The sequence below is a fragment of the Oryx dammah genome, unplaced genomic scaffold (assembly GCF_014754425.2).
Source record: "Oryx dammah isolate SB20612 unplaced genomic scaffold, SCBI_Odam_1.1 HiC_scaffold_2, whole genome shotgun sequence".
NCBI classification, from domain to species: Eukaryota; Metazoa; Chordata; class Mammalia; order Artiodactyla; family Bovidae; genus Oryx; species Oryx dammah.
The window spans coordinates 198,580,932-198,605,447 of record NW_024070186.1 but is presented as its reverse complement, the minus strand read 5'-3'; the positions used below and the strand labels follow the sequence as shown (position 1 = coordinate 198,605,447).

The 24,516-nt window shown below is 57.9% G+C and overlaps 1 protein-coding gene across 1 annotated transcript in view; it reads left to right on the top strand.

Moving 5' to 3' along the window:
* Nucleotides 1-19,119, top strand: part of DNAAF5 (dynein axonemal assembly factor 5) — a 34,323-nt gene extending 15,204 nt beyond the window's left edge. The window contains exons 2-11 of the mRNA XM_040266840.1: nt 12-454; nt 3,432-3,664; nt 4,180-4,392; nt 5,767-5,910; nt 7,075-7,243; nt 8,303-8,450; nt 10,887-11,037; nt 11,819-11,975; nt 13,240-13,431; nt 18,062-19,119. Of these exons, the coding sequence (XP_040122774.1) occupies nt 12-454; nt 3,432-3,664; nt 4,180-4,392; nt 5,767-5,910; nt 7,075-7,243; nt 8,303-8,450; nt 10,887-11,037; nt 11,819-11,975; nt 13,240-13,431; nt 18,062-18,192 (1,981 nt within the window). The 3' untranslated portion in view covers nt 18,193-19,119. The remainder of the gene's footprint in view (nt 1-11; nt 455-3,431; nt 3,665-4,179; nt 4,393-5,766; nt 5,911-7,074; nt 7,244-8,302; nt 8,451-10,886; nt 11,038-11,818; nt 11,976-13,239; nt 13,432-18,061) is intronic.
* The last annotated feature ends 5,397 nt before the right edge of the window (nt 19,120-24,516 follow it).

Below are 24,516 nucleotides of genomic sequence, written 5' to 3'. Positions count from 1 at the left end.
GGCGCCCCCAGTGCCCCCGTCCCCGCGGGCGAGCTCTGTGGGCGCCCCCCAGTGCCCCCGTCCCCGCGGGCGCCCCCAGTGCCCCCGTCCCCGCGGGCGAGCTCTGTGGGCGCCCCCCAGTGCCCCCGTCCCCGCGGGCGCCCCCAGTGCCCCCGTCCCCGCGGGCGAGCTCTGTGGGCGCCCCCCAGTGCCCCCGTCCCCGCGGGCGCCCCCAGTGCCCCCGTCCCCGCGGGCGAGCTCTGTGGGCGCCCCCCAGTGCCCCCGTCCCCGCGGGCGCCCCCAGTGCCCCCGTCCCCGCGGGCGCCCCCTGACCTGCGCTGTGTTGCGTGTGGCAGGTGTGAGGCCAGCAGCCTCTGGGAGCAGGTCGGCCTGCAGTGGCAGACGGAGAACGAGGACGACCTCAAGGACAAGCTGGACTTTGCCAGCCCTCCCCCGGCCCACCACCCCTCGCCAGGTGAGTGCGGAGGATTGGGCGGATGAGGCGAGCGTGTCCTGGAGGTGGAGCCTGGCATTGGAAGGAGCACCCTCGCGGCCCCAGGCCGGCCTCCCTGGGTGCGTGAGGACACGCCAGCTGAGGAGCGCGGGGCTCTGGGGAGTTCTGAAAACGGGGCGCCTTGTCAGCTCTCAGAGCTCTTCTGTCAGCTCCACCTGCAGAGGAGGCACGGGCCCCGAGTGGGATGCAGCCCCAGCGTTTGGTGCAATGCCTGAGAACAGAGGCTTCCATTGGCAGCCCCGTCCTGCCCCTCACTGTGGTCCCTGCCAGACTGTGAGCACCCACGTCTCCCCTTAGCTCCCCAGTCAGAGCCGCGCTGCGTTCCCGAGGGAGCCCCTGCCTGCCAGGCCCCAGCCCCGCTCCTTGCGCCAGGGGCTCGCGTCCACCTGGTGTCCTGTGTTGAGGAAACGCTCTCTGTCGGGGCCTGAAGCCCCCGTGAGCCTGATGAGGCGCCTTCGTCACTGCCTGCAAGGGCTTTCTTCGGGTGCCGCCGTGATGGGGCGGTGCTGGCCGGGACAGAGCCGGGTAAACGTGCACCAGGTGGGAGGGGTGGTGCCGTGGGAGCGAGCGAGCCTGGGGCCGGCAGGCCCTGCCACACCTGGCCGCTGGAGCCAGGGCCTCGAGGGTCTCCGGGCGTGATGAGCTCCAGGGGGCGGGTGCTGGCGCCTGGCATGCTCCTGAGAGGCCCACAGGGCGGCTCCGCCTGCACCTGGGAGGCCTGCGTCTTCCTCCTGAGGCCTGTCGACTCAGGCAGTGTCACCTCCCACACCGCGCAGCTGCTGTAAGGGGAAATCACACGTGTTTTGGAAAAGGTACAAAAATTAGTTGCTAGCAGGGACTTTTTCTGACTTACTGAAGTTTGAGGACTCACCATCTTCTCATTACCACATCTGCCATATCACATACAAGAACGGAGGTCAGAGCGCTGTCTGAGTGAGGCCACGTGCCCGCCTGCCTGCGGACCCCTCCCCAGACCGTCCTAACATGGCCCCTCATCCCCCAGACTCACCGCAAGGGACCAGCGTCACCAGGAGGAAAAGGGCATCGTTTTGGCTTTTTGGCTTTTGCAGAATTATAACAAGCTGAAGTGTCAGTACTTTGCCCACCTCATGCGAAGAGTTGACTCATTGGAAAAGACTCTGATGCTGGGAGGGATTGGGGGCAGGAGGAGAAGGGGACGACAGAGGATGAGATGGCTGGATGGCATCACTGACTCGATGGACGTGAGTCTGAGTGAACTCCGGGAGATGGTGATGGACAGGGAGGCCTGGCGTGCTGCGATTCATGGGGTCACAAAGAGTCGGACACGACTGAGCGACTGAACTGAACTGAGCTGATGACAAGCTGACAGGATCTGCGCCTCTGGAGCAAAGTCTCTCACACCCTGGAGACAGGACAGTCACAGGAGCAAGCGCTCACAGTGGGCCTCGCGGCTCAAGCTGCTCTTTCTACTAAAACACCCTTTAAACTCTGACTTGTCACCGTCTCATTTCTATTTCTAGAGTTGTTTTGAATCTTTAAGATGAAAATCTTGTAATCAAAATCCTTGAAGGCTTTTTTATAGAAATTGAGAAACTTATGCTGAAATTCACAAGGAAACGCAAGGGACCGAGGGCAGTCGAAACTTGGAAGACGAAGACCCAGGTTGAAAGACGAGCACGTCTGGCTTCAAGACGTAAAGACATAGAGACATAAAGCCAGAGTGAGCGGGCACGGCGGCGTCAGCATCAGACGGGCTGTGGGCAGGGCGGAGTCCAAAGACAGACACATGGGTGGCCTCTGGATTCGGATGAGCTGCAGAGCCGGCTCGGGAGAAAGTCGGTGCCCCTGGGCCTGGATCCCGTCCTCCTGACAGACGAGGCTGAGCTCCAGTGGCCTGTGGGCTGGAGGGTAGGACCCACACACTCCACAGAGGAATGCCTGGTGCACTGGTTCTCATCAAGACGAAGACGGCCTACTCTTTGGAAGACGCTGAGAAAGCTCAGCTGAGGGCACAGAGGGGATGTTTGCAGACTGCGTGCGAAGGACGCGCTTCCAGAGCACAGAGGAAACGGCAAGCTCAGCAGCAGCTTCAGTGGGTAAAAAAGAGATTGAAAAGACACTTGCCTGAGAAAGTGCCTGAGAAAATGCCCTGGGTTATGCGTGGGTCCTGAGGAGAATGCGCATTAGAGCAGCAAGGAGATACCGTCTGTGTCTAGACCTAAGCCTGCCCTGCAGGTAGTATAGGGGAGCTCAAGTCCTGGGCGTGGCGGGGGTGGGGGCGGAGCCCAGAGCGGAGGGAGGATGCACTGCTGCTTTGAGAAGCCATCTTAAACCGTTTCTTAAACCGTTAAGTGCTTCCCTGCTGGGTGCCCACCCGAGAGAAGAGCTGTTGGCAGCAGCGTGCACCAGGGCAGCTCATCACCCATCAGCAGGTGGACGGGCGGACGGACAAGCTGCGGTCTGTCTGTGCAGCGGCGCTCGCTCATCAGCGAGGTCTCGTGTACCCCACCACGCGGTGGCCTCAGCGTGCCTTTCCGCGTGGAGGGAGGCCAGCAGAGAGGGCCGTGTGCTGTGCAGCTGCGCTCACAGAAGGGAGAAGAGGCAGCTCCTCCGCAGTGACCAGACGCCGACCGGGCTGCCTGAGGGAGGGGTGGCGGTGGGGGGCTGTCGGGAGCGCAGGGCGCTTCCCGGCGATGCGTGCCTCTTTTCTTGAGAGCCGTGTATCCTGTTAGCACTTTGAACTTGTAGTTTAATGCATGTCACGCCTCCGCATTGCTAAAAACTTTCAAGTAAGTAGTGACACTCTGGCCTCATCTCCTGTCTTCAGAGTCGGGCCTCAGAATGAAACCTGTAGGTCTGCCTTAAATGAGGGCTGTGCGCCGAGTGACTTACACACGAATCGTTGGGGGGTGTGTTTCTGAGTGTCACCGTCTCCCTCCACCTTCACGACCTGCAGGGAGCCGCCCAGGGCTGGGCTGCCGAGAGCTCGTGTTCAGAAACTTCTCCAAGATCCTCCCCGCCATCTGCCACGACATCGCTGACTGGGTGGCGGGCACCAGGGTGAAGTCGGCGCAGCTGCTGACCGTGCTGCTGCTGCACGCGGAGGACCACATCACGCAGCACCTGGAACCCGTGCTGCGCGCCCTGCTGCACGCCTGCGCTGACGAGGAGGCGGCCGTGGTCAGCAGCGTGAGTGGCGTCTGTGGGGCCCTGCCCTTGCTTCTCAGCTCTGCCGGGCGTGAACTCGGACCTCAGCAGGCACAGGGGCGCCCCGGGTGAAGCTGTAGGTTTGCCGTGGCCTGGGCCTGCGAGGAGCGGCGTGTGAAGGCTCTCCTTTAGCACGTGCGGGCGAGTGGCCCCGCGTCCGTGTGAAAACACAGCCTCCACCCGCAGGCCCTGCAGTGGTCAGCCTGCAGGGACCGCGGGCAGGCAGACGTGCAGAGCGGCCCCCCGGGGTCCAGCTCAGGCAGCCGGGCGTCAGGATGCTCTGACAGCCCTCCCACGAGCCAGACTTCCTTCCCCTGGCAGTTCTGAGCTCCCGGGAGGACTCACTTGTTTTCGTGAGCATTTGAGGAGGAGATGTGCCCGCGGGGCTGTTGCTGGGGAGTGAAGGCGTGTGAGGCCGATGCCGAGCATTGTTGGGGTGGCAGGGAGAGGGGCCGCAGCCTCGGTGCCCCCACCCACCCCCGCCCCTCCCCACCCAGTGCACGAGGTCTGCAGAGCTGGTCGGCACCTTTGTCAGCCCGGAGGTGTTTCTGAAGCTGATGGTGCCGACGCTGAGGAAGTCGCCCTCGCCCTCCGGCCTCCTGGTCCTCGCCTCCCTCATCCGAGGCTGCCCAAGGGAGGCTCTGCGGCCACACGTGAAGGTCATCGCCATGGAGCTGGCGCAGGCGCGCATCTGCCAAGCGTCTGAAAACGTGAGTGTACAGGGGAGAGGGCGGGGGTCGTAGAGTCAGCCCGTCTCCACGGTGCTGCCGCCCCTGCCGGGGCCGTCCACGCGCAGGCAGTGACGGTCACGCGTCCCTCAGGCCCCTCGGGGATGGCCGGCCTACCGACCAGGTGGCTGGGTGCAGCCACCGATGATCTGTTTGTGCCCGTGCGCTCCTGGCCCGTTCGGCTCCATCTGCACAGGCAGTCCTCAGTCACACTGGCCACATCCCGAGTACCCAGCACTTTTGGCCAGTGGCGTCTGCCCACCCTGTCGGTCCACACACCTCTCGGACACCGTGTCTCCACGGCAAGCTTGTCCTTACCGCATTATTTGGGTTCTCTCGGGGCTTCAGCAGGCAGCCTAATTTGGCACCTGTTACTGGGTGCTGTGCTTGGCGGTTACAAATTTATTGTCTTAAATTGAGCAATAAATCCGTTACATCTGAAGCTGAGACAATCTAGGTAGTTAGACTTAGTTAATCGGAATAATTTATAATTATTTGCTATTGATGGAAAAATAATGACCTTGTTTTTGCTTGGTTGTGATGGTCTTAAACCTTGACTCTTTGCATTGGAATGGGGCCCCTCTGTCTGTCTCCGGAGCAGCAAGGGTTTGCCTCACTGGGCATGTGCCGCCACTCTGCAGGCCTGCGGGAAGCTGGCCCCGCACCAGGTAACACCCAGTAGGGGCAGCTGTGCCCACAGGGGTGGACCAGAGCGGGTCCCAGCCACCGCACTGGGGACACACACGTGACCTGCATATGTGACCCCGTCGTGACCTTCTGTCCTCTGTGAAGCAGAGCAGAGCAGACACGTGGGAGGGGTGTTGGGGTCTTCCTGTGGGGGCCGTCCCACGCCCACTCCTGGCCCTGTTGCATGATTGATGAGGCTGGAGCCTGGGAGCTAAGCGATGGGCTCGGCCCTCCCAAGGTGCGACCCTGTGTTCTGAGCGGTCTGGAAGCGTCTTTTGAGGCATAGAATTTTATTTGTTTTTGTTCACTGAGCATTATAGGAGCTCAGAAGTACACAGAGCGGAGGGGAGCAGCGTGCACCCCTCGTGCCTGCTGCGCCTTCCCGGCCGCATCCCTCTGCAGCTTGACTGGGCTGGGGAGGCCTGGGGCGTTTGAAGCAGACCCAGGGTCCCCAGCCCTTCCAGTGTGTGTCGCTGAGCTGCACACGGAACCCGTGATCCTCGGGCTCAGCGGGGGTTCGGTTTCCCTGCTGTGAAGAGGGACGCCCTCTCGGTGCTGATGTGCGGAAGCCCGGGCCTAGCCCGCTGTGGCTGCACGGCCTGGCTGGCGGGGCCACGTCTGGGCTGCCGGGCGGGCGCAGGGTGGCTCACCGTCCCGCTCTCTCTGCAGCGCCTGTACGGCGAGCGCCTGCTGCAGTGTGTGCAGGCCGTGGTGTCCGTGGGCCGGGAGGACTGCCGCGGGGCTGGCGAGCCGCTCCTGGAGGTGCTGGTGACTGTCCTGGCGCTGTGGGGGCCCTCGGGCCTCAGCGACAAGGTGAGCAGGGAGCCTCCTGCTTTGGCGCACTCCCTGGACTGTGACTGTCGTCCGTAGTCTCTGCTCTCAGACTCCACGTCGTGAGCTTGCCCACTGAGCTGGTGACCAAAGGCAAAAGAATCCAGACTCAAGGCGGCCTCGGGGGGACCCAGGATTTGCGATTCCTTCCCACTGAAGTTGACTTCAGTATCTCAGAGTAAAGACGCTACTTAATCTTGGAGAAAGAAAGAAAGGAGGCCTCCCTGGTTGTTAACAAATCTGCGTTTAAGTGAGGTTGAAAGATACAGGAAGGGAAATATCCCATTTTCCCTATTTAGTTACAGCCCAGCTTTCCAGTCACTTCCGCTCCCCTGGCTCTGTATCTGACTTGAAACCTCCTGCCGTCTGGCTCCCCGCCACTATAAGGACCAAGCGGAGACAGGTGTCTGGCCGCTTCTCCCCCTGGTTCTTTCTCCTCTCTACCCACACCGTGTCCAGGACGCACACACACACCGCCCTCCCTTTCCCCAGTGCCTTTCTAAACTTTGTTTTGTTTCTTGAAAGTTCCTTTCTCTGGAGGGCCCGTGTCTGAGCTGGCGGTTTGTCACCATAGGGCCACAAAATTTATATTAGAAAAGTCGAGTTGGTCCTCATGGAGGGCCTGCAGGCCGGACCTGGGCCCCAGGCAGCGTGTAGAGTGCCGGGGGTGGCGGGGTGCGGGGCTGCAAGGCAGCCCCGGCTCCACTGTCCAATCTGCCCTCCCCGCTTTGCCCCCAAAGCAGCAGACACACTGTTGCTGCTGGTCTGGGCCGGTGCAGAGCTCAGAGAGGGGCCTGGACCCCCCTTCGCTGACTGCGGTTTAAGTCTGTCAGCTCAGTCCCCGAAGCTGCCTGGTCCCCTTCTCTGCGGACAGGGTCCCGCTGCCCCGGCCCTCTGCCCTGCAAGGACTGCCCTGCCCTGGGTGGTGCGAAATGGGGGCGGGGGGGATGCTGGACCTCCTGTAAGTGCACGTTTCTCCGTTTCATTTGTTGTCCAGACGGGAAGGCCGTGGACTGGGAGCCCCAGGTCTCAGGGCCTGTGCCCGAGTGGCTCTCCCTCCCTCAGGCAGTGAGGACAGGGGTCTCCAGTGGGGGTGTGAGTCCCACGTTCAGGTTGACTGTCCCAGCCGGCAACTTGCTCCCCCAGGTTCAGGAGACGCTGGCCGAGCTGGCTGCAGTGGAGGGCGTGGACAGCAGCCAGGACCTCTTCCAAGCACGTGTGAGCCCCCTCCTGGAGTGGCTGGCTGCCTCGCACCAGGACTGGACCGGCCACTCCGTGGAGCTCTTGCAGTTGGACGTGGTGCTCACCCACTCAGGTGAGCCCCAGATGGGTGCCCTGGGCTGGGTTCAGAGCACTGGTGCCTGGCGGCTCTAGCAGCCCCAGCGCAGACGGCCAGACTCACCGCCCAGTCGGCCAGACTCACCACCCAGTCGGCCAGACTCACCGCGCAGACGGCCAGACTCACCGCCTGGTCGGCCAGACTCACCGCGCAGACGGCCATGCGCTGGGGCCTGGTTCTTCATTCACTCTTGATTGCTATCGCCTGTGGAGATTGGCCATTTTAAAACCTTATTTTAAAAGTGTTGAGAATGTCACAGTGAAGAATTGATGTAACGTGGTCTGGAAAGTCTGCCCAGGCACGCGCTCTGATGTTAAGCCTTGAACGCGGGACTCGGCGCGGTGCCGGGTGTGGCTGCGCTCTTGGGTGGCGTCTGCAAGCTGCCCTCTCTGCCCAGGTGGCTTCCTGTCCTGCGGTTTAGGGGCTCGGGTTGGGGCTGGAAAGCGGGAGGGGCGGCAGGCTTCCTCTGGCCTGGGCTCTGAGCCGATGCCTCTGGGCAGATTGAAGTCCTGACTGAGTACGGAGTCAGCAGACGGGGCGTGGACCAGAGGGCCTGTGGCTGGCCTTCGTCCCTTCTGACACACACGCCCCAGGTCGGCACAGGGCCTGGTGGGAAAGGCAGCTTGTGTGACTCACATCCAGGCCCCGTCACAGGCGGGCCCAGGCCCTGAGCAGCGTCACCGCGTTGGGGGTCCTGCCGGGCTCAGGGCCAGGGTGCTGCCGCTCCGCCTGGTGACAGGCACAGGGAGTCGTTGGCTGCCGGGTTCTCGGCACACATCCAGCAGCTTCATATTCGGTGCAGTTGGTTTCGACTGGTCTTTAAAAGACTGCTTGACTTCAGTGTTTTTATGAATTTGGTGAGATGTAAGAAGAAAAAGTTCACAGTGAACAGTTAGAGCCGTGGCAGAGGGGCGGAGCGGGGCCGAGGCGTCCAGGGCCGAGAGCGTCCTGCGCGGTGGCCCGCACACCGCCTCTCGCCGCCAGGGTGGCTGCAGGGCTCCACCTTCCCACCCTCCCGCCGCCGCTGTCTTCTAGGCTCTGCCCTCGGAGAAGCCCTGCCCCAGCTGGTTCCCATCCTCAGGAGCTGCCTTCAGCCGGCCAGGGACCCAGCCATGCGCCTGAAGCTCTTCTCCACCCTGACGGGCGTGCTGCTGGGAGCCCCGGAGACGGTGGATTCACAGGGGTAGGTCGGCTCTGCCCCCCACCCCCACCCGTGCACACTGAGTTAGGGCTGGGTCGTCCCCACCTGCCCCGACACTGAGGTCTCGTGGGGACTGCGGTGACCCCGAGCTCGAGGCGCTGCTGCCCTGCGGCTCCCTCGTGCCACCCCAACGCACCGCCCCAGGGAAACAGCGCAGAGCACAGAGACGCTGAGTCAAAGCTGTGCTCGTGTGGCCATTAAAATCCCACGGAATGAAGTTTCAGGCAGCGTTGCTCCTGATGGTTTATACAGGACTGTGCTCAGCTCTGCACGGCTTCTGGTGCTTTTCAAGCCTCACAGAGTTGACTGAATGTCCGCGGAGTTCAGAGCTTAGGAAACGCGTGTTCTGCAGAGGGGCTGGAGGCAGTAAACACCCAGGCCTCCAACTCGGGGCTTCGGAGGGGAGGGGAGCACAGGGCAGGACTCGAGTCGGCGCAGAGCCCTTGGCAAGACGGACAGCAGGCGGCAAGGTGCCGAGAGCTGTTCGGGATCTGAGAGAGCCGATCGCAGCCGGCGGCCTGTCCCGGACTTTCCCAGGGAAATAATGGGTCATCATTCAGACCTCGCCTCTCTGGAGGTCACTCTGACCTGCTGTCAGGCCTCTAGCCAGCCCATCGCACTGCAGGAAGTGTTATTTCCTACTGGTCTGCAAAGGCTTCTGGGTTAGGAGAGACCATGCACGGTCCGGAGTCGGCCCCGGTGCCATCCCAAGTGGAGGACCCACAGCCCAGTTGCTGCCCCTTGGGCCCCTGCTCCCCGAGGACAATGACTCCCCAGGAAAGAAGCCTCCGTGCTGGGCTGAACTCCCTCAAGAAGCTGTGCTCGGAGGCTTCTTGTGGAAAGAGAGGCGCTCAGTTTCAAGTGTTTAGTGAAAGTATTAGCTGTTTTTACAGGCAGGAAAGACTTTGGGAAACAACACCTGTTTGGTTTTGAACTTGAGGATTGTAAAATCATGGCGCCTAAGACAGCAAGGGACCCCTGTGCCCACCCCACCCTGTAAGGAGCCCCCAGCCGGAGGATGGGGCGGGGGCCACCGGGTTGGAGCAGGAATCCCGGGTGATAGAGGGCTGCTCCCCACTCTGGGTGCCCAGACGTGGACGGAGCGGTCCCCTCGCGTGGAGCCGTCCCCTCGTGCCGTCCATTCCTGTGGAGCGGTCCCCTCGCTCGGCTCTGCCCCCTGGCGCGGAGCGGTCCCCTCGCGCAGATCCGTCCCCTTATGCAGACGTTACGGGACCCCTCTCCCAAAGGGCGAGACTGGGTGCTGGTGGTTCTGGGGGAGCCCGTGGGCCCCCTGGCTGGGCTTCCTTGTCTTGGGACCCAGCTTGGGACACGTGTGCGTGCTCCGCGCGCAGTGGGACTCATCCTCTGGGAGTCTGCTGCATTTTCTGCTCCCAGCACCTCCCTGGAGTCAGAAGCAGCTCAGGTGGCTGCTGCCTGTCCCTCGTAGCCGGCACTCAGCCCCCAGGCCCGTGTTGCCACGTGTGGGCCACCTCAGCTAGGACGCAAGACTGACCTCTCCAGAGCCCCCTGATGGATCGCTTTTCAGGAAACAGCGGCTCTTTGCCACAAGAATTGAAGCAGGTGGAACCTGGGAGGCCTGTGAGCCCCCTGCGCCAGGCTCCCAGGCTCCGCTCTGGACCGCCTCCTGCTGGAGGCCCTGGCGCCCTGGCGCTGCTCCTGGAGCCTGTTCAGTGCAGCCTGTTCACTTCCTCGGGGCACAGTCGATGGGTCATGTGTTCAGCAGAACAGGCTTTGCGCCACCAGCAGAGGCCTGTGGGGCAGAGGAGTGGTAGGAAGAGCCAAGGTTTTGCGCTGGGCTTGGGACGGGGCCTCAGCTGTGGCTCCACGGCACAGGCTGGCCCGGCCAGTCAGTGGGGCTCGGGGCTGCGATCCTGGTTCCCCTTTGCTCTCTGTCCTGACGGCGTGTTGAGAGGAAGGGCCCCAACCGTGTTGGCGGGAATGTCCACGTCTCCCGGTGTCCTGGCACATGGGACCGTGGGCACAGCCCCAAGGTGCCCTCCTGTTGAGGTGGTGGGTGTGGCCATAGCGACTTCACATTGTCTCAGGGGCCGCGAGGCCTGTCTGTGAGGACGCTGCCCCTGGAGTGACTCGCCATCCCAACGATACTCCAGGACGGGTGGTGGAAAGGGCAGCCCCTCGGCCGCAGAGCGGGAGGGAGGCTGGAGTATACAGCAGCCCAGGGCCCGGGCCCGGAGAGGCAGCAGGTGCCCCAGGCAGCCGTGGGGGGCCCCACGCCCCTCAGAAACCGTGTCCCTGAGAAGCGCGCTCAGGGCCCAGCGTTCTGTTTTTGCTGCTTCCTCTGGCCTTTTTCCTCAGCGCCGTCCGTTTCCCAGACAGAAGCGCTGCCTTCCGGGAGTCTGAATGCCCCTCACCCGCTCTCTCCTTCTTCTGCTCCAGGCAGCTCCACGGCTACCTGGACACCCTGGTCCAGGACATCTTCGTCCCCAACCTGCAGTGGCATGCCGGGAGGACGGCCGCAGCCATCCGCACGGCGGCCGTGTCCTGCCTCTGGGCGCTTGTCAGCAGCGGGGTCCTGTCGGACGGGCAGGTAGGGCTCGTGCGTCCCAGGCCCAAGAGGGAAGGGGATGTGCCCTGGAAGAGCGCTCGCCTGAGTCTCCTGTCCTGACAGCCGCAGCAGGAGGTCCCAGGCAGACCGAGGGCGGGACCGTGGGGCTGGCAGGCGAGCAGAGGTCTGGGGGGAGAGTCTGGGCTTCCCTGGTCACCTGGTGGTTTCTCAGGTGAGTGTTCCATTTACGGGAAGAGACCTCCTCACAGGAGCCTGACTTGAGTGCTGTTTGTATTCACGTCTCATTAGAGGGGACTGAGGACACAGTAGAAGTCGGGGACACGGTGTTGCCTGAGCGGCTGTTACTTAAGTTAAAATGTCCCCGCGGAGCTTCCCTGGGGGCCCAGTGCAGGGGCCCGGGTTCCGTCCCTGGTGGTGACCGTGCCGCACTAAGAGTCGCGTGGCACAGCTGGAGGCCCCGCATGCTGCCCAGCACAGCCACGGTGATTTGCAGCAATGTTTACAGAAACGCCCCCTAAGCTTTACTGGACAGGATGTCCAGCTCTGCTAGCAAGCAGTGAGCTGTGTAGGATCTGTGCCTGAGACTTTCTGAATAACAGATTTTTTTAAGGATCAGCTGACCAGTGTCCAAATTAAATTCAAGACTCAAGTCTGCTTCTTACATAGAAATTTCAGAACAGCGTTCCAGACTCTGATGGTTGCATTGAAACCAAGTCTCTCCCGTTACAGGCGGTGCGCACGGCACGTGCGTAGCGATCTCTGTCCAGCCGTGACCCACAGCTCACGTGGTTTCTTATTGCAGATACAGGCCATGCAGGGAACGCTGATGCCTCAAATTCTGACCACCCTGGAGGAAGATTCTCAGATGACTCGACTGGTTTCGTGCCGGCTCATTAACCTGTTTTTGAAGACCTCCAATGGTGTGATTGATCCAGACAAATTCATCAGGATTTATCCTGGTAGGACATTCTTCGTTCCCTGGTCATTTGTGTGTGTGTGACAGCTGTTTCTGTCAGAGGAAGAGCGGGAAACGCTACCTGTGACTTCTGGCCAGGTTGGTGCTGAGTCCACATGTGGCCGTGGTGGGTGTGAGGAGCGTAGCAGGAAGAACAGGACACGCGCCTGTGGAATTGCGGGGCGGGCGCTCAGACGCCCCGGGAGCCGGGGGCCGCCCTGCAGCAGGCAGCGTCTGCACCCGGGCAGTGCGGGCTCCCACCTCACGTGCGCTGTGCCACGCCTCCTGAGCCTGAGCACCAGCGAGCCCCAGACACACACGTGCAGCGCGGGCCTGCCGCCGAGGACCTCGGGGCCCGTGGGTGCGCCCACGCTGGAGGCAGGTGGCAGTTGCAGGCTCTCTGCCGTCTTCTCTGAGCGCAGTCATGACCCACAGAAGGCTGCAAGGACAACAGCCTTCAGGACAAGTTGAGCGCTTCCGGGGGCAGGCTCTGCGGAAAGGGTGCCGGACGTCACCGTGTCTGTCCTGAAGGTGCCAGGAGGCAGGCGAGGGGCACAGGCGTTCCCGCAGAGAGAGGAGTCAGCAGGCCCTGTGCCCAAGACCGTGGTAATCCTGAATCCACTGCTGGGCGAACAGCTGATTCCCTGCCGACAGCTTAGAACTGACGCTGTCTTGGAACCTGCTGCACGTTTCAGGATGAACTTTCATAGGAAGTGGAAAAGACAAGTTGAGAGAAGTTCAAGTGGGAGCGCCGAGACCCTGGGGGCACCTGGGGGCGGAGTGGAGTCTCCAGAAGACACCAGTCATGGGGCCAGCATCTCGCGTGGGCTCTGAGGGAAAAGCACCCATTGATGAGAGTCTCTCCCGTTCACGGGAAGCGTTCCTGCCCCTCAGGAAGGACTGTTCCCCCGGGACGTCTGGTCCCGGAGACTTAATAGAAACAGCCAACGTGGCCGGTGGCCATCACGTCACCAGCCCTCCCCTCCATCCTCAGAGCCGCTGTGGGCAGAGAGCAGGGTCAGCACCCGCCCTTCCTGTGCCGTCTGCGCAGCGGGGAAATGGGGCGGCTGGGGCATGACGCCTGTGAATGACTCTGAGCCTGAGCATCTCGGAGCTGGGGGAACCCCAAGGCCACCCTACGGGTCAGAGGGCACAGACTCCCAGGCCGGCCAGTCATGCCTCCACTCAATGACGGGTGCTGGGAGCTTAGCTGTGCACGCCGGCCCCGGAACCTCTGCTCACACTCTTGTCTCTGCTCCCGCCCCCAGAACTCCTGAAGCGCCTGGACGACGTTTCCGATGACGTGAGGCTGGCAGCCACCTCCGCCCTGGTGTCCTGGCTGCAGCGTGTCCAGAGCGAGGCCTCGAAGTGCTGCTACCAGAACAGCGTACGGCACCTGTACCGCGAGCTCCTCGTGTACCTCGACGACCCGGAGCGCGCCGTCCAGGACGCGGTTCTGGGTAAGAGCCTTGTCCCCACCCGGGCTGGCCACACAGGGGCCACTGGCCGGCGCTGCAGCTCTCGAGGTCACAAGAGGTGACTTGTTCAGGGCGACTTGGAAACTGCTCACAGCGGCAGCATCTGTGAACGGATGGGTGGTCTCACTTTGCACACGTGCTCGTGGGGGTTCCTGACCGGACGTCACCCTCCCCGTTCCTACAGACCTCACACTGTGAGCAGGGGTGCAGAGACTGCCTCACAGGCACACGCTCAGCCTTGGCCGACGGCCCCACCTGACAGGGCGTGTGTCCCAGTCAGCGAGCCTGCAGGGACACGGCGGTCGCCGAGTGCTCCGTTACGGCAGGGTCACGGGGCGCCGTGCGCGCGCTGGTCTGCGTGGGCATCCCACGTGGCAGGGTCGCGCGCAGGCCCTGGAAGCACTCGGCGCCCCCCTCACTGTCTGCCTCCCCATCCCTCCTGGACTTCAGCGGTCACTCATCTTCACTGCCTCTGGCTTGCCTTTTGCAGACATCGTGTTCTTGAGATCATGGGGCGTGAAGTCTTCCACGTTGCCTTCTTTGGCTTGGTGACAGGCACTTGAGGTTCCTTTTCCTGGTGTGAGAACTCATTTTTTAGGGCTAAGGCCTCGTCTGAGTGAACTGGTTTATTTATACCTTTGCCGGGGTCCAGCCCTGGTGGATCCAGGGTAATTCGAAGGGGAGACGGAATCGGCGTCCTAGGGAAAAACTTATTTAATTACAGATATAAAGAGAGATTAGAAAAGAATAGTGTAGTAGGAAAATTAGTGGAGAAAAAGAGGCTGAATAACTTGGTTTACGTGGAATACCAATAAAACTTCGAGACAAGAAGCTTGCACCACCTACTTAGGCCACAGGTGTCTTTCCGTTCTCCCGAAGGAGAGGAGGGACTGAGGCCTCCCCGGTCCAATCTTAGAAGCCCAGGCAAAATTAGCAGGCTTGGTGAGTGAGTCCCCACGCTCCAGATGGGAATTCAGCCAGAAAACCGGAGAACAAGAAAGAACGACACGGGGGAGGCAGTCTTTCCAGAAACGGATCCCATTTCTTTATTTTCAGGTTTGCTTATATACTTTTTGTTACACATAGGGATGAATACAGAGTCACGCGGGGTCAGCAGACCTGACCCTTGTCACAATCAGGTGCTTCATATAAAAGTATACAAAGGTCTTAGGGGTTTTACATCATCTTCTGGCCATGAGGCCTGCTGACATTTTATGGCCCTTTCTGATAACGGTCAGTCAACCAGAAAACTTATTTTTCCCAGGGGTGATTTTTTCTTAAACCAGGCGCCACCCTCCAAATATGGTTGCATTCCTATAGGGTGAGGGTGTAGTGGGTTACAATCAAGAAAAGGAATTTACTTAGCCTAAGGTTTAACATGATTAATCTCAAAAGTTAATACTTATTTCTCCTATATGCTAGTTATATTCATTATAAGGGCAGGGAATATGGAGATTTAGCAGCAAATATTGGCTCAACAAATGAAAAACCCTTTACCAATATAGTTTTTAATCAACCCACTATACTATACTAATAATATTCTAACTTCTCAAAAGAGTCTGTATTTAGAAAGTTTTAAGGCATCTCGTGCCTCTCACGGTTGGGAGGCTGTAAACAATCACATGTGGCCGGACGAACCTGCTCAGGCAGGCTAGAGAACCTTCAGAGAAGTTTGTAAGTTGAAACACTCTTGTCACGCCCAGGAATTTTCATTAACTGGAGCTGCAAGTTAACTCCTTCTCCGAGAGAGGTGGGGGTGTCAGCCCCCCGTAAAGTCAGAGGTGTAGGTGAGAGCATAATAGTTAAGTAGGCAGACTGGTTTTGGGGGTAGATGTTCGGGAGCAGGGGGTCTCCTGAGGCTCGATCCTGCCTTTGCGTCATGCCGAGCCTCCTTCCTCATGACCTTTGCCACGGGCGGAGCTCCTCACGCTGGCTCCCGGCAGACCTTCACTGATCACTTTACAGAGGCCTGGTCATCGCTTCCAAATTGTGATGACAGTGCATTAAGCTTCTCTAAACATGTCTGTGCAGGCTTTTTGCAAATGTGCGTTGTCAGCTCCTTTGGATAAATGTCGAGGTTGTGATTGCTGGCTCACGTGGTGAGAGTGTGGTGTGAAAGGGAAACGTGGAAGCCACTCCGTTGTGTCCGACTCTGTGACACCATGGACTTTTCCACCCAGGACACTGGAGTGGGTAGCCGTTCCCTTCTCCAGGGGATCATCCCAACCCAGGGATAGAACCCAGGTCTCCCGCACTGCGGGCAGATGCTTTACCTCTGAGCCACCAGGGAAGCCCAGGAATACTGGAGTGGGCAGCCTGGCCCTCCTCCAGCGGACCTTCCCGATCCAGGGACCACAGCGGGCTCTCCTGCACTGCGGGCGGACTCTTCACCCGGGAGCCACCAGGGAAGCCCGAGAGTGTGTGTGTTTTCCAAGAAATCGCCCAAGTGGCGGCACCCTTTAGCAGTGCCACCTGCGAGGTGAGAGTCCCCGTTGTTCCACAGCCTGCCAGCAGGTGGCGCACCGACTCGGGCCCTTGTGACGGGTGTTCTAATTTGCATCTCCCTGTGACGGGCCTTGCGGAGCACCTCTCCGCCTGCCTGTCCCTGGGCGTTCAGGCTGTCTCCGTGTCTCGGCTGCTGCACGTGGTGCTGCTGTGAGCACTGGGCTGCAGGCGCCTTTTCAAGTTCGTTTTTTCCGGACAAACACCCAGGACGGCATGCTCTCGGGTTTCTAAGGAATCTCCACACTGGTCTCCATAAAGGCTGGACCAGTTCACTTTCCCACCTGCAGTACAGTGGGTTTCCCAAGTAGCGCCCGCGGTAAAGCATCCGCCTGCGATGCAGATGTGGGTTCAGTCCCTGGATCAGAAGACCCCCTGGAGGATCTAGTATTCTTTGCCTGGAGAATCCCATGGACAGAGGAGCCTGGCGGGCTGCAGTCCATGCGGTCACAGAGAGGACATGGCTGAGCCCGCGCACGCACACACACAGCAGTATGGGAGGGCTCCCTTTTCTCCATGCCCTCTCCAGCATCGGTTGTTGGCAGACTTTTTAATGATGGCCATTGGACCAGTGTGACGTGGTGCCTCGTTGCAGTTTTGATTTGTATTTCTCTGATAATCAGTGACGTTTAGCATTTTTTCATGTGCTTCTTGGTGAGAAATGTCTATTTAGAACTTCTGCCCGCATTTGATTGGCTTGTTTGATTGTTGGCAGTTGAGTTGTATGAGTTGTTTATACATTTTGGAAATTAGTCCCTTGTTGGCTGCATCATTTGCAAATAAGTTGTAGTTTCTTTTAGTTAAAAATATGTTTTCTCTTGAGACTTCTTTGACCATTGTGGTATTTAGAGATGCGTTGTACGATCTCCAGCTATTTGGAGTTTTTCAGTTATCTCTTTGTTACTGACTTCAGTTTGATTCCACTGAGGTCTGAGAGCAGAGATTATAGGACTCCTGGTGAAGGTGTGTCTTACGGCCCGGCCGTGGTCTGTTTTCGTACATGTTCCATAGGAGCTGAGAGGAATGTATGTTCTGCTGGTGTTGGATGAGATGGTCTGTAGATACTCAGTTGATCGCTGGTGCTCTTGGATTCTGCTTTACCCAATTGCCTGCTGGATCCTCCCCTTTCTGAGAGGAGTGTGTGGGAGTCTCCCGCACAATAGTGGATTCACCTTCTCCTCACAGCTGTCAGTTTTGCCTTGCATAGCGAAAAAGTGGGCTTAAAGCTCAACACTCATAAAACTAAGATCATGGCATCCGGTCCCATCACTTCATGGGAAATAGATGGGGAAACAGTGGAAACAGTGTCAGACTTTATTTTTGGGGGCTCCAAAATCACTGCAGATGGTGATTGCAGCCATGAAATTAAAAGACGCTTACTCCTTGGAAGAAAAGTTATGACCAACCTAGATAGCATATTCAAAAGCAGAGACATTACTTTGCCGACTAAGGTCCATCTAGTCAAGGCTACGGTTTTTCCTGTGGTCATGTACGGATGTGAGAGTTGGACTGTGAAGAAGGCTGAGTGCCGAAGAATTGGTGCTTTTGAACTGTGGTGTTGGAGAATACTCTTGAGAGTCCCTTGGACTGCAGGGAGATCCAACCAGTCCATTCTGAAGGAGATCAGTCCTGGGATTTCTTTGGAAGGAATGATGCTAAAGCTGAAGCTCCAGTACTTTGGCCACCTCATGCGAAGAGTTGACTCACTGGAAAAGACTCTGATGCTGGGAGGGATTGGGGGCAGGAGGAGAAGGGGACGACCGAGGATGAGATGGCTGGATGGCATCGTGGACTCGATGGACATGAGTCTGAGTGAACTCCGGGAGATGGTGATGAACAGGGAGGCCTGGCGTGCTGCGATTCATGGGGTTGGAAAGAGTCGGACACGGCTGAGCGACTGAACTGAGTGTGACACTCTGATACGGGGCTCATACATGAAGACCGCTGTGTCTTCTTGAGAACTGACACGGTCGTTCCGCGACGCGCTCTTACCCCGACCACATCCCTTTCCCTGCAGCCTGCCCTTTATGGCTGTTGTAGCTTTGGCATGAAGCTGAGGTGGGCTTAGCGCTTATTTCTGGCATCACCAAAGTGTTTTCCTGTTTTGCAGAGGCCCTCAAAGCAGGCAGCGTCCTCTTCCCCGACCTCCTGGTGAAAGAGACGGAGGCTGTCCTCCACAAGCACCGCTCGCCCAGCTACTGCGAGCAGCTTCTGCAGCACCTGCAGGCCCTGCCTCAGTGACCGGAGCCCTGGGAGCAGAGCCTCGGCGCAGCAGCGGGAGGGGCAGCCGCGCAGCCCGCGCCTCACCTGGGCGGGGGCTCGTGGCCTCTGAGTCTCGTCACAGGGCACCTGTCTGCCGGCAGCAGAGGACCAGAGGACCCTCCCAAGCAAGCCTTGACAGCAGGAAGAATGTATTCCCGGAGCACCCTGCCCAGTGCCTCCCGGGACAGGTTTTCATATCCAGCAGTTTTTGAAATAACTTCACTGAGTGGCTGCTGTATTTTTGTGTCTTACTCATACAGTTCATTAAGAGGTCTGCCAGAAACCGACAGCTAGCTTCACACCAAGTGCCGGCTGCTCATCCTGGCAGCCTAATCCGCGCGCTGTGTGTCTCTTAGGCTGTGTGCTGCGAGATTCGTGGGTTATTGGTTCTTTCTTGCTTAAACGCCCACCAAGAAAGTCCTTGAGTGTTTATAAAGAAAAAAGCCAAAGTGATTAAAAAGAAATGTTGTTTAAAAAAAGAGAAGAAGATGAAATGTTTCTTCTTTGGGTTCTGTCTACTGAAACTTTATATCTCAGTGAAGACACTGAAAAGAATTTGAAATTTTAAGAGCTATTATCAACAAAATCTTCCCCTTTTAAAATGTTATGTAGGTTGTATTTGGTCACAGTATTTTCTCTTAGATCAGTAATGCTGACAGTGTGGAAAATAGGATATTTAATCAAATATAATTTTGGTTGCTCTTGTACGTAGCAGTACAGTAAAACTGTGTCATATTTTCCTGCACTTTCTGTCCCCAAGTGCCTAAAAGATTTCATTTTAAGCATTATTTCCATAAGCCAAATATTTATGTTAACACAAGAAAATGCTCTATTTTTTCCCAAAATCAAATATTAACATTTATGCTTTGGTATTTGAAAATATAACTTAAAATATTTATTATAATTCTTCTGTACGCCTGTCTGTGTGTTTTGGTAACTGAAATTGAGACTCATTTCTTCCTCAAATTTAACCTCACAGCAGCCTCAAGAATCCTGGGCCTTTGGACTGGGGTGGGGGGTCAGGGCGGGGGTCTCACTGCTTGTTGACGTACCCTCTGTGGACACCCGGTGGCAGGCACTCCAAACAAGTTAAGACAAGGGCATCAGCAAGGCTTCCCAGGGCTTGCCCTCCAGTGGAGTCTGCCTGAAGAACGGCTGAGAGCTGAGCCTACAACACAGGCCTGGGTCTCTGCGTCCCGGGCAGCGCGACTCCTGACATCCGCTCCTGTGCCCTCCCAGGCTCTGAAGGCGCAGCTCCTCTCCAAACCCCATGTGGGTTGATGGCTACAGGGATGGCGGATTCCCTCAGATGGTCTTCCCCCAGCTCCGCGGCTGTCCTCTGCTGCCTCTGCGTGTCCTTCCTCAGCACCGCCTGGAACGTGTCAGAGATGCATGTTATCTGACCTCGGTCCAGACCTGCCGAATCAGAGACAGCAGGCCGGGGACTCCTGCCCGGAGAGCACGTGTTTTCACATCCAGCACGAAGCCCCATCTTCTGCCTCTGGTCAGTCAGTGTCACAGGAGCCAAAAGCAAACAGCAGAGAGTTTGGCTAGGAGGACACCGCATGCTCGACCCCTCACCGCCCACAAGGCCGGCCGGGGCTGGGTGCCCCCCGCTGCTGTCCAGCCCAGCTGCCGTGGCGGCGTTGGCACTGCGCTTTGGCTGCTGTGCCTCATTTGCGGAACGATGCGGAGGCAGCATTGCAGCGAAGCAGGACATCCAACGCAGCCTCAGCCTATAAAGGGGCAGTAACCGTCGGTAACACACCCGTGGCTCGAGGGGCCTTTAGCTCCCCAACCGGGGACTGAACCTGGACCCTCTGCAGTGAGAATGCTGTCTTAGCTACTAGAGCGCCAGGAAATTCCCAGTCTGGTTTTTCGATTTGTTCCTTTATGGATTGTGCTGGTGATGCTGTGTCTAGGAAATTTTTGCTCAACCCAAGGTTTCATTTCCTGAATTTAAGAAGCTCAAAAGGTTATTTTCTTAAAGGTAATTTATCTATTTGCCTCAACCCATGCTGTGGTTCAGAAACAAGTTTTACTTCCTTTTAAAGTGTCTCCATGCTGCTAAGCTGCTGCTAAGTCACTTCAGTTGTGTCCGACTCTGTGCGACCCTGTAGACAGCAGCCCACCAGACTCCCCCGTCCCTGGGATTTTCCAGGCAAGAACACTGGAGTGGTTGCCATTTCCTTCTCCAATGCATGAAAGTGAAAAGCGAAAGTGAAGTTGCTCAGTCGTGCCCGACTCTTAGCGACTCCATGGACTGCAGCCCACCAGGCTCCTCTGTCCATGGGATTTTCCAGGCAAGAGCACTGGAGTGGGGTGCCATTGCCTTCTCCACTCCATGACCTACATGAAAATACGACATCCTTCTAGGGGTGAGTTGGTTGGCTGAAGATGAAACACTTACCTTTTAGTAGCCAGAGACAGCCCGATATGTGCCAGTATGGGATCAACTTCTAAAATGGACTGTAACGAGCAAGGACACGACACTCTATAGAACAGTCTGTACGTAGGGACTTCCCTGCTGGTCCAGCGGCCAAGACTCGCACTCCCGACGCAGAGAGCCGGGTTCAGTGTCTGGCCAGGGAACTAGATCCCACGCCGCACCTAAAGGTCCCACCTGCGCCAACGAATATCAGATCTGGGAGCCACAGCTGAGATCTGGGCCGGCCGGGTAGGTATTTTTTTAAAAACGAATGCACCGTATGTGAAAGGAGAGAAGGAGCTGCCTATATATGCTTTACGTGCAAAAGACATTTCTAGAAGGTTACAAAAGAAATCGGTAAGGGTGGTGTCATCTGAGGAGGGCAACTGTAGGGCTGAGGGACTGGAGTGGAAATTGGGTCTGTGCCTTTTGATACCTTGTTCAGTAGTCGAAAGCATATCTCAGCTGAGACTTAACTGCCAAATCAGAAATCCAAACTGACTGTGGGCGATTATCTTGCCTCTTCTCTGCACATATTTCTTCTGTGTAAACAGAGCCCAATTCCGGGGAAGGACGTTCAGGATGAAGCAAAACGTTGACCAGAAACTTGTCTCGTTGAGAAATGAAAATGCAAAGACTTGTGCCCAAGCGTTCATAGCTGCTTTATTCCAGCCCCAAACTGGAAGTCACCCAATGTCCATTGACGTTACGAATGGATGAACTGTAGTACGTCCACACAACAGAAGACAGCAGTCAGAAGGCGCCAAGCACTGCGAGGCAGGTGGCGCACTCAGACCTTAGTCTGCAGCCAGTCAGGTGTGAGGAGTGCGTCTTTTGCTGGACTTCTAGAGCGGCAAAGTCCTTCCACGGTTCTCTCTTAACCACTGAATCGGTGACCAGTGTTTTGGCACTGTTCCTCTCTGCTCTACTGGTATGCATACGCCTGTGTATCTTGTATGAACTTTTTCATAACAAAGTGTCAAAACTTTAGAAACAATCATTGGTTGAGTTTGGAAGTCAAAAGCTTAAGACTAACCAGTCCATTCTGAAGGAGATCAGCCCTGGGATTTCTTTGGAAGGAATGATGCTAAAGCTGAAACTCCAGTACTTTTGCCACCTCATGAGAAGAGTTGACTCATTGGAAAAGACTCTGATGATGGGAGGGATTGGGGGCAGGAGGAGAAGGGGACGACCGAGGATGGGTTGGCTGGATAGCATCACAGACTCAATGGACGTGAGTCTGAGTGAACTCCGGGAGTTGGTGATGGACAGGGAGGCCTGGCGTGCTGCGATTCATGGGAGGCTCGCAAAGAGTTGGACACAACTGAGCGACTGAACTGAACTGAAGTCCTCTCAGAGGCTGCCTCCAGGCAGGAACAGGAAGTATGGTGCTGTGTTACCAAAGGCTTGCCTCTCCACTACAACCAGCCTGGAAAATTAAATCCTCTCTAAAGATATATCTTTCTTCCTGATTTTTCCGCATTTTCCAGAACTCTAAACAGTCGGTGATGTCCAGACACCCAGGCACTGCCTGTGTGATGCAGACAAGAAGAGCAATTACTGGGTGGTACTTAGGGTGATGGGCTTTGGATACACTTTTTTCCTTCTTGTTTCCCAGACCTAAGTCATTTATAATGTTAATGGCAGGGCTGTAGTACATGACAATTGGTATCTCAGCAAGGGGGCTGTAGCCTCCATTCAAGCATTACCCTCTCAGCCCCACTCCTTTGGCCCTGAGCCCTCAGTGGTCTAAGCTGCTTTTCTGTGACTCTTCCTATAACAAAAGATGGCTTCAGGAGCTGGCTGGGACACAGGTCTGGAACCCAAATGGAAAAGCACCTACTCCGTTGTTGTTAGCAGTTTTCTCAGTGTCTTAGTATAATTTGAAGAGGCAAGCAGTGCCCTGGTTGGCTGACAACAAATGTTCGCGAGGCAGAAGAGTCCATCCAGAAGTCTAGGCGCCTTCTTCCTGCCTGATGGCACTTCTGTCCTCTAGGATTACATCAGTTCCTTTATATTTCTATTCTTTACAAACTGAGCTGACAGTTTTGGCTAAGATTGAGAGTGAAAAGTGGTGAGGCTGGCAAATGTGAAACGGGACAACAGTGGCCTTCTAAGCTGCTGTAGGGGGACCAGATTTGGGGCAGAACGCTGGCCCTTTCCCAGCCTCCCAGTGACAGGCGTTTGAGTTGGGATCTTCATCCTCCGGATCCACTGTCTGAGGCCCTGCGTACCTGGGGTTTCACAAGCGCACACGCATGCGGCGAGCAAACCCAACGGAAACGACCCTCCTGGTGGCCTTGGTCTTCGTGTGATGATGACACCTTTAGCAACTAACGCCCCTCATGGAAGTGCTTTAGCCTCTTCCCGTGATTAACGAGGTGGAATTAACCTTTCAGAAACTACTGTGAACATTTCACATGGCTTCAAATCCTTGGTGACGTAAAGACGAAACCAAAATTAGGAATTTCGCTTTGGCGTATAAAATTCCTACAGGACAACCATATCGCCCAACAACTCAGCGACAAGGTTTCTCCAGCCCGCTCCGTCTTAGCCCAGAGGTCCCGACGGCCGGCCTCCGGCCCCGGGGCACGCGACCCTGGGGACGCTCGCTGCGGAGCAGCTGCGGGAGCTGACGGGCTTCGGACCCGCGGTCCTGGCCCTCACGATGGGTGCGCGGCCACCCCTCCCGCTCGCAGCTCCGCCTCAGGCCGCTGCGCGCCGTCGCCGCCGTCTGAAAAAGAAGTGCGACCAATACGCGGCCGCTGACGGGCGCTGCGGCCGCTGACGGGCGCTGCATCCGCGCCGGCGGCCCGCGCGACCTCCACGTGCGCGCCCGGCCCCGCCCCACCGAAAGCCCTAGCGACCCCGCGACGCAGACACCCCCGGCCCAGCCAGCGGTCCTCCCAGCGGCCCTTGCGGCGAGGGCGCGGCCACGTGACCCAGACTCGGCCAATCGGGGGCGGCGGCGGCGCAGAGGCGTTCGCGTCCTTGCGTTCCGGCGGCGGCTGGACCCCTGATTGGCCACATCCGGGTCACGTGCCCTGGCCGCGCGCCCCGCACCCCCCCGCCTGGGTGTGGCCCCGCGCGGACACTGCAGATCAGCGGCGCGGCGCGCTGACGTCTACAGTGTTGAGTGGCTGCTCTTCTTAGTTGGGCGGGATGATGTTGCTGTTGCTTTCTTGAGAAGTGGAGCCAGAAGCCTCGTCAAACTGCACCTGCGGTCGAAACACGTCTTTCCCACGTCTCTTCGGATGAGTCGCTGAAACGTGTTTAGCTTAAGCCAGTGTGAGCTGCACGTTTCGATACTTGCCCGATAAAACGTCAGAACTGAAACAGATCCTACCAGAACGACCTGGAGAAAAATTCATTTTTCATGTCCTAGGTTTGTGCCTCAGTGAGAACGTCTTCGGGCCGACAGGGACTGTACTCCCATCCCTCCCACCGTCCTCCCGCCCCCAGAGACTTGGGAGGGGACAGGGGCGGGGGTGCTGCCCACAGATGCCTTTGCCAGTTGGGAAGTATCCCCTTCTGGTGACGCTCTGAGACCCAGCCATGCCCCTCTGAGTACAAACTCTGTACCTCAAACACAACTGGGGGTCCTGACAAGGCTCCAGCGGGGCGCAGTCCGTGAAGAGCCGCTGCACCTGTTAGCAACGTCCTTCCTGAAGGGAAGAATAGGGCGGGAGAAGTGGGCGAGGCAGGAGTGCCCTTCCTTCTCCCCACACCCTCTTTCCTTCCTTCGGGCCTGGGGTAGAGAGCGCTCCACCCACACACAAACCTGGGCTTCTTGAAGAAGTGACTGATCCCAGGGCTAGGTCAGGGGAGGTCCAAGCATGGCCAGAGAAGGAAGGGCTCCAAAAAGGACGGGGACT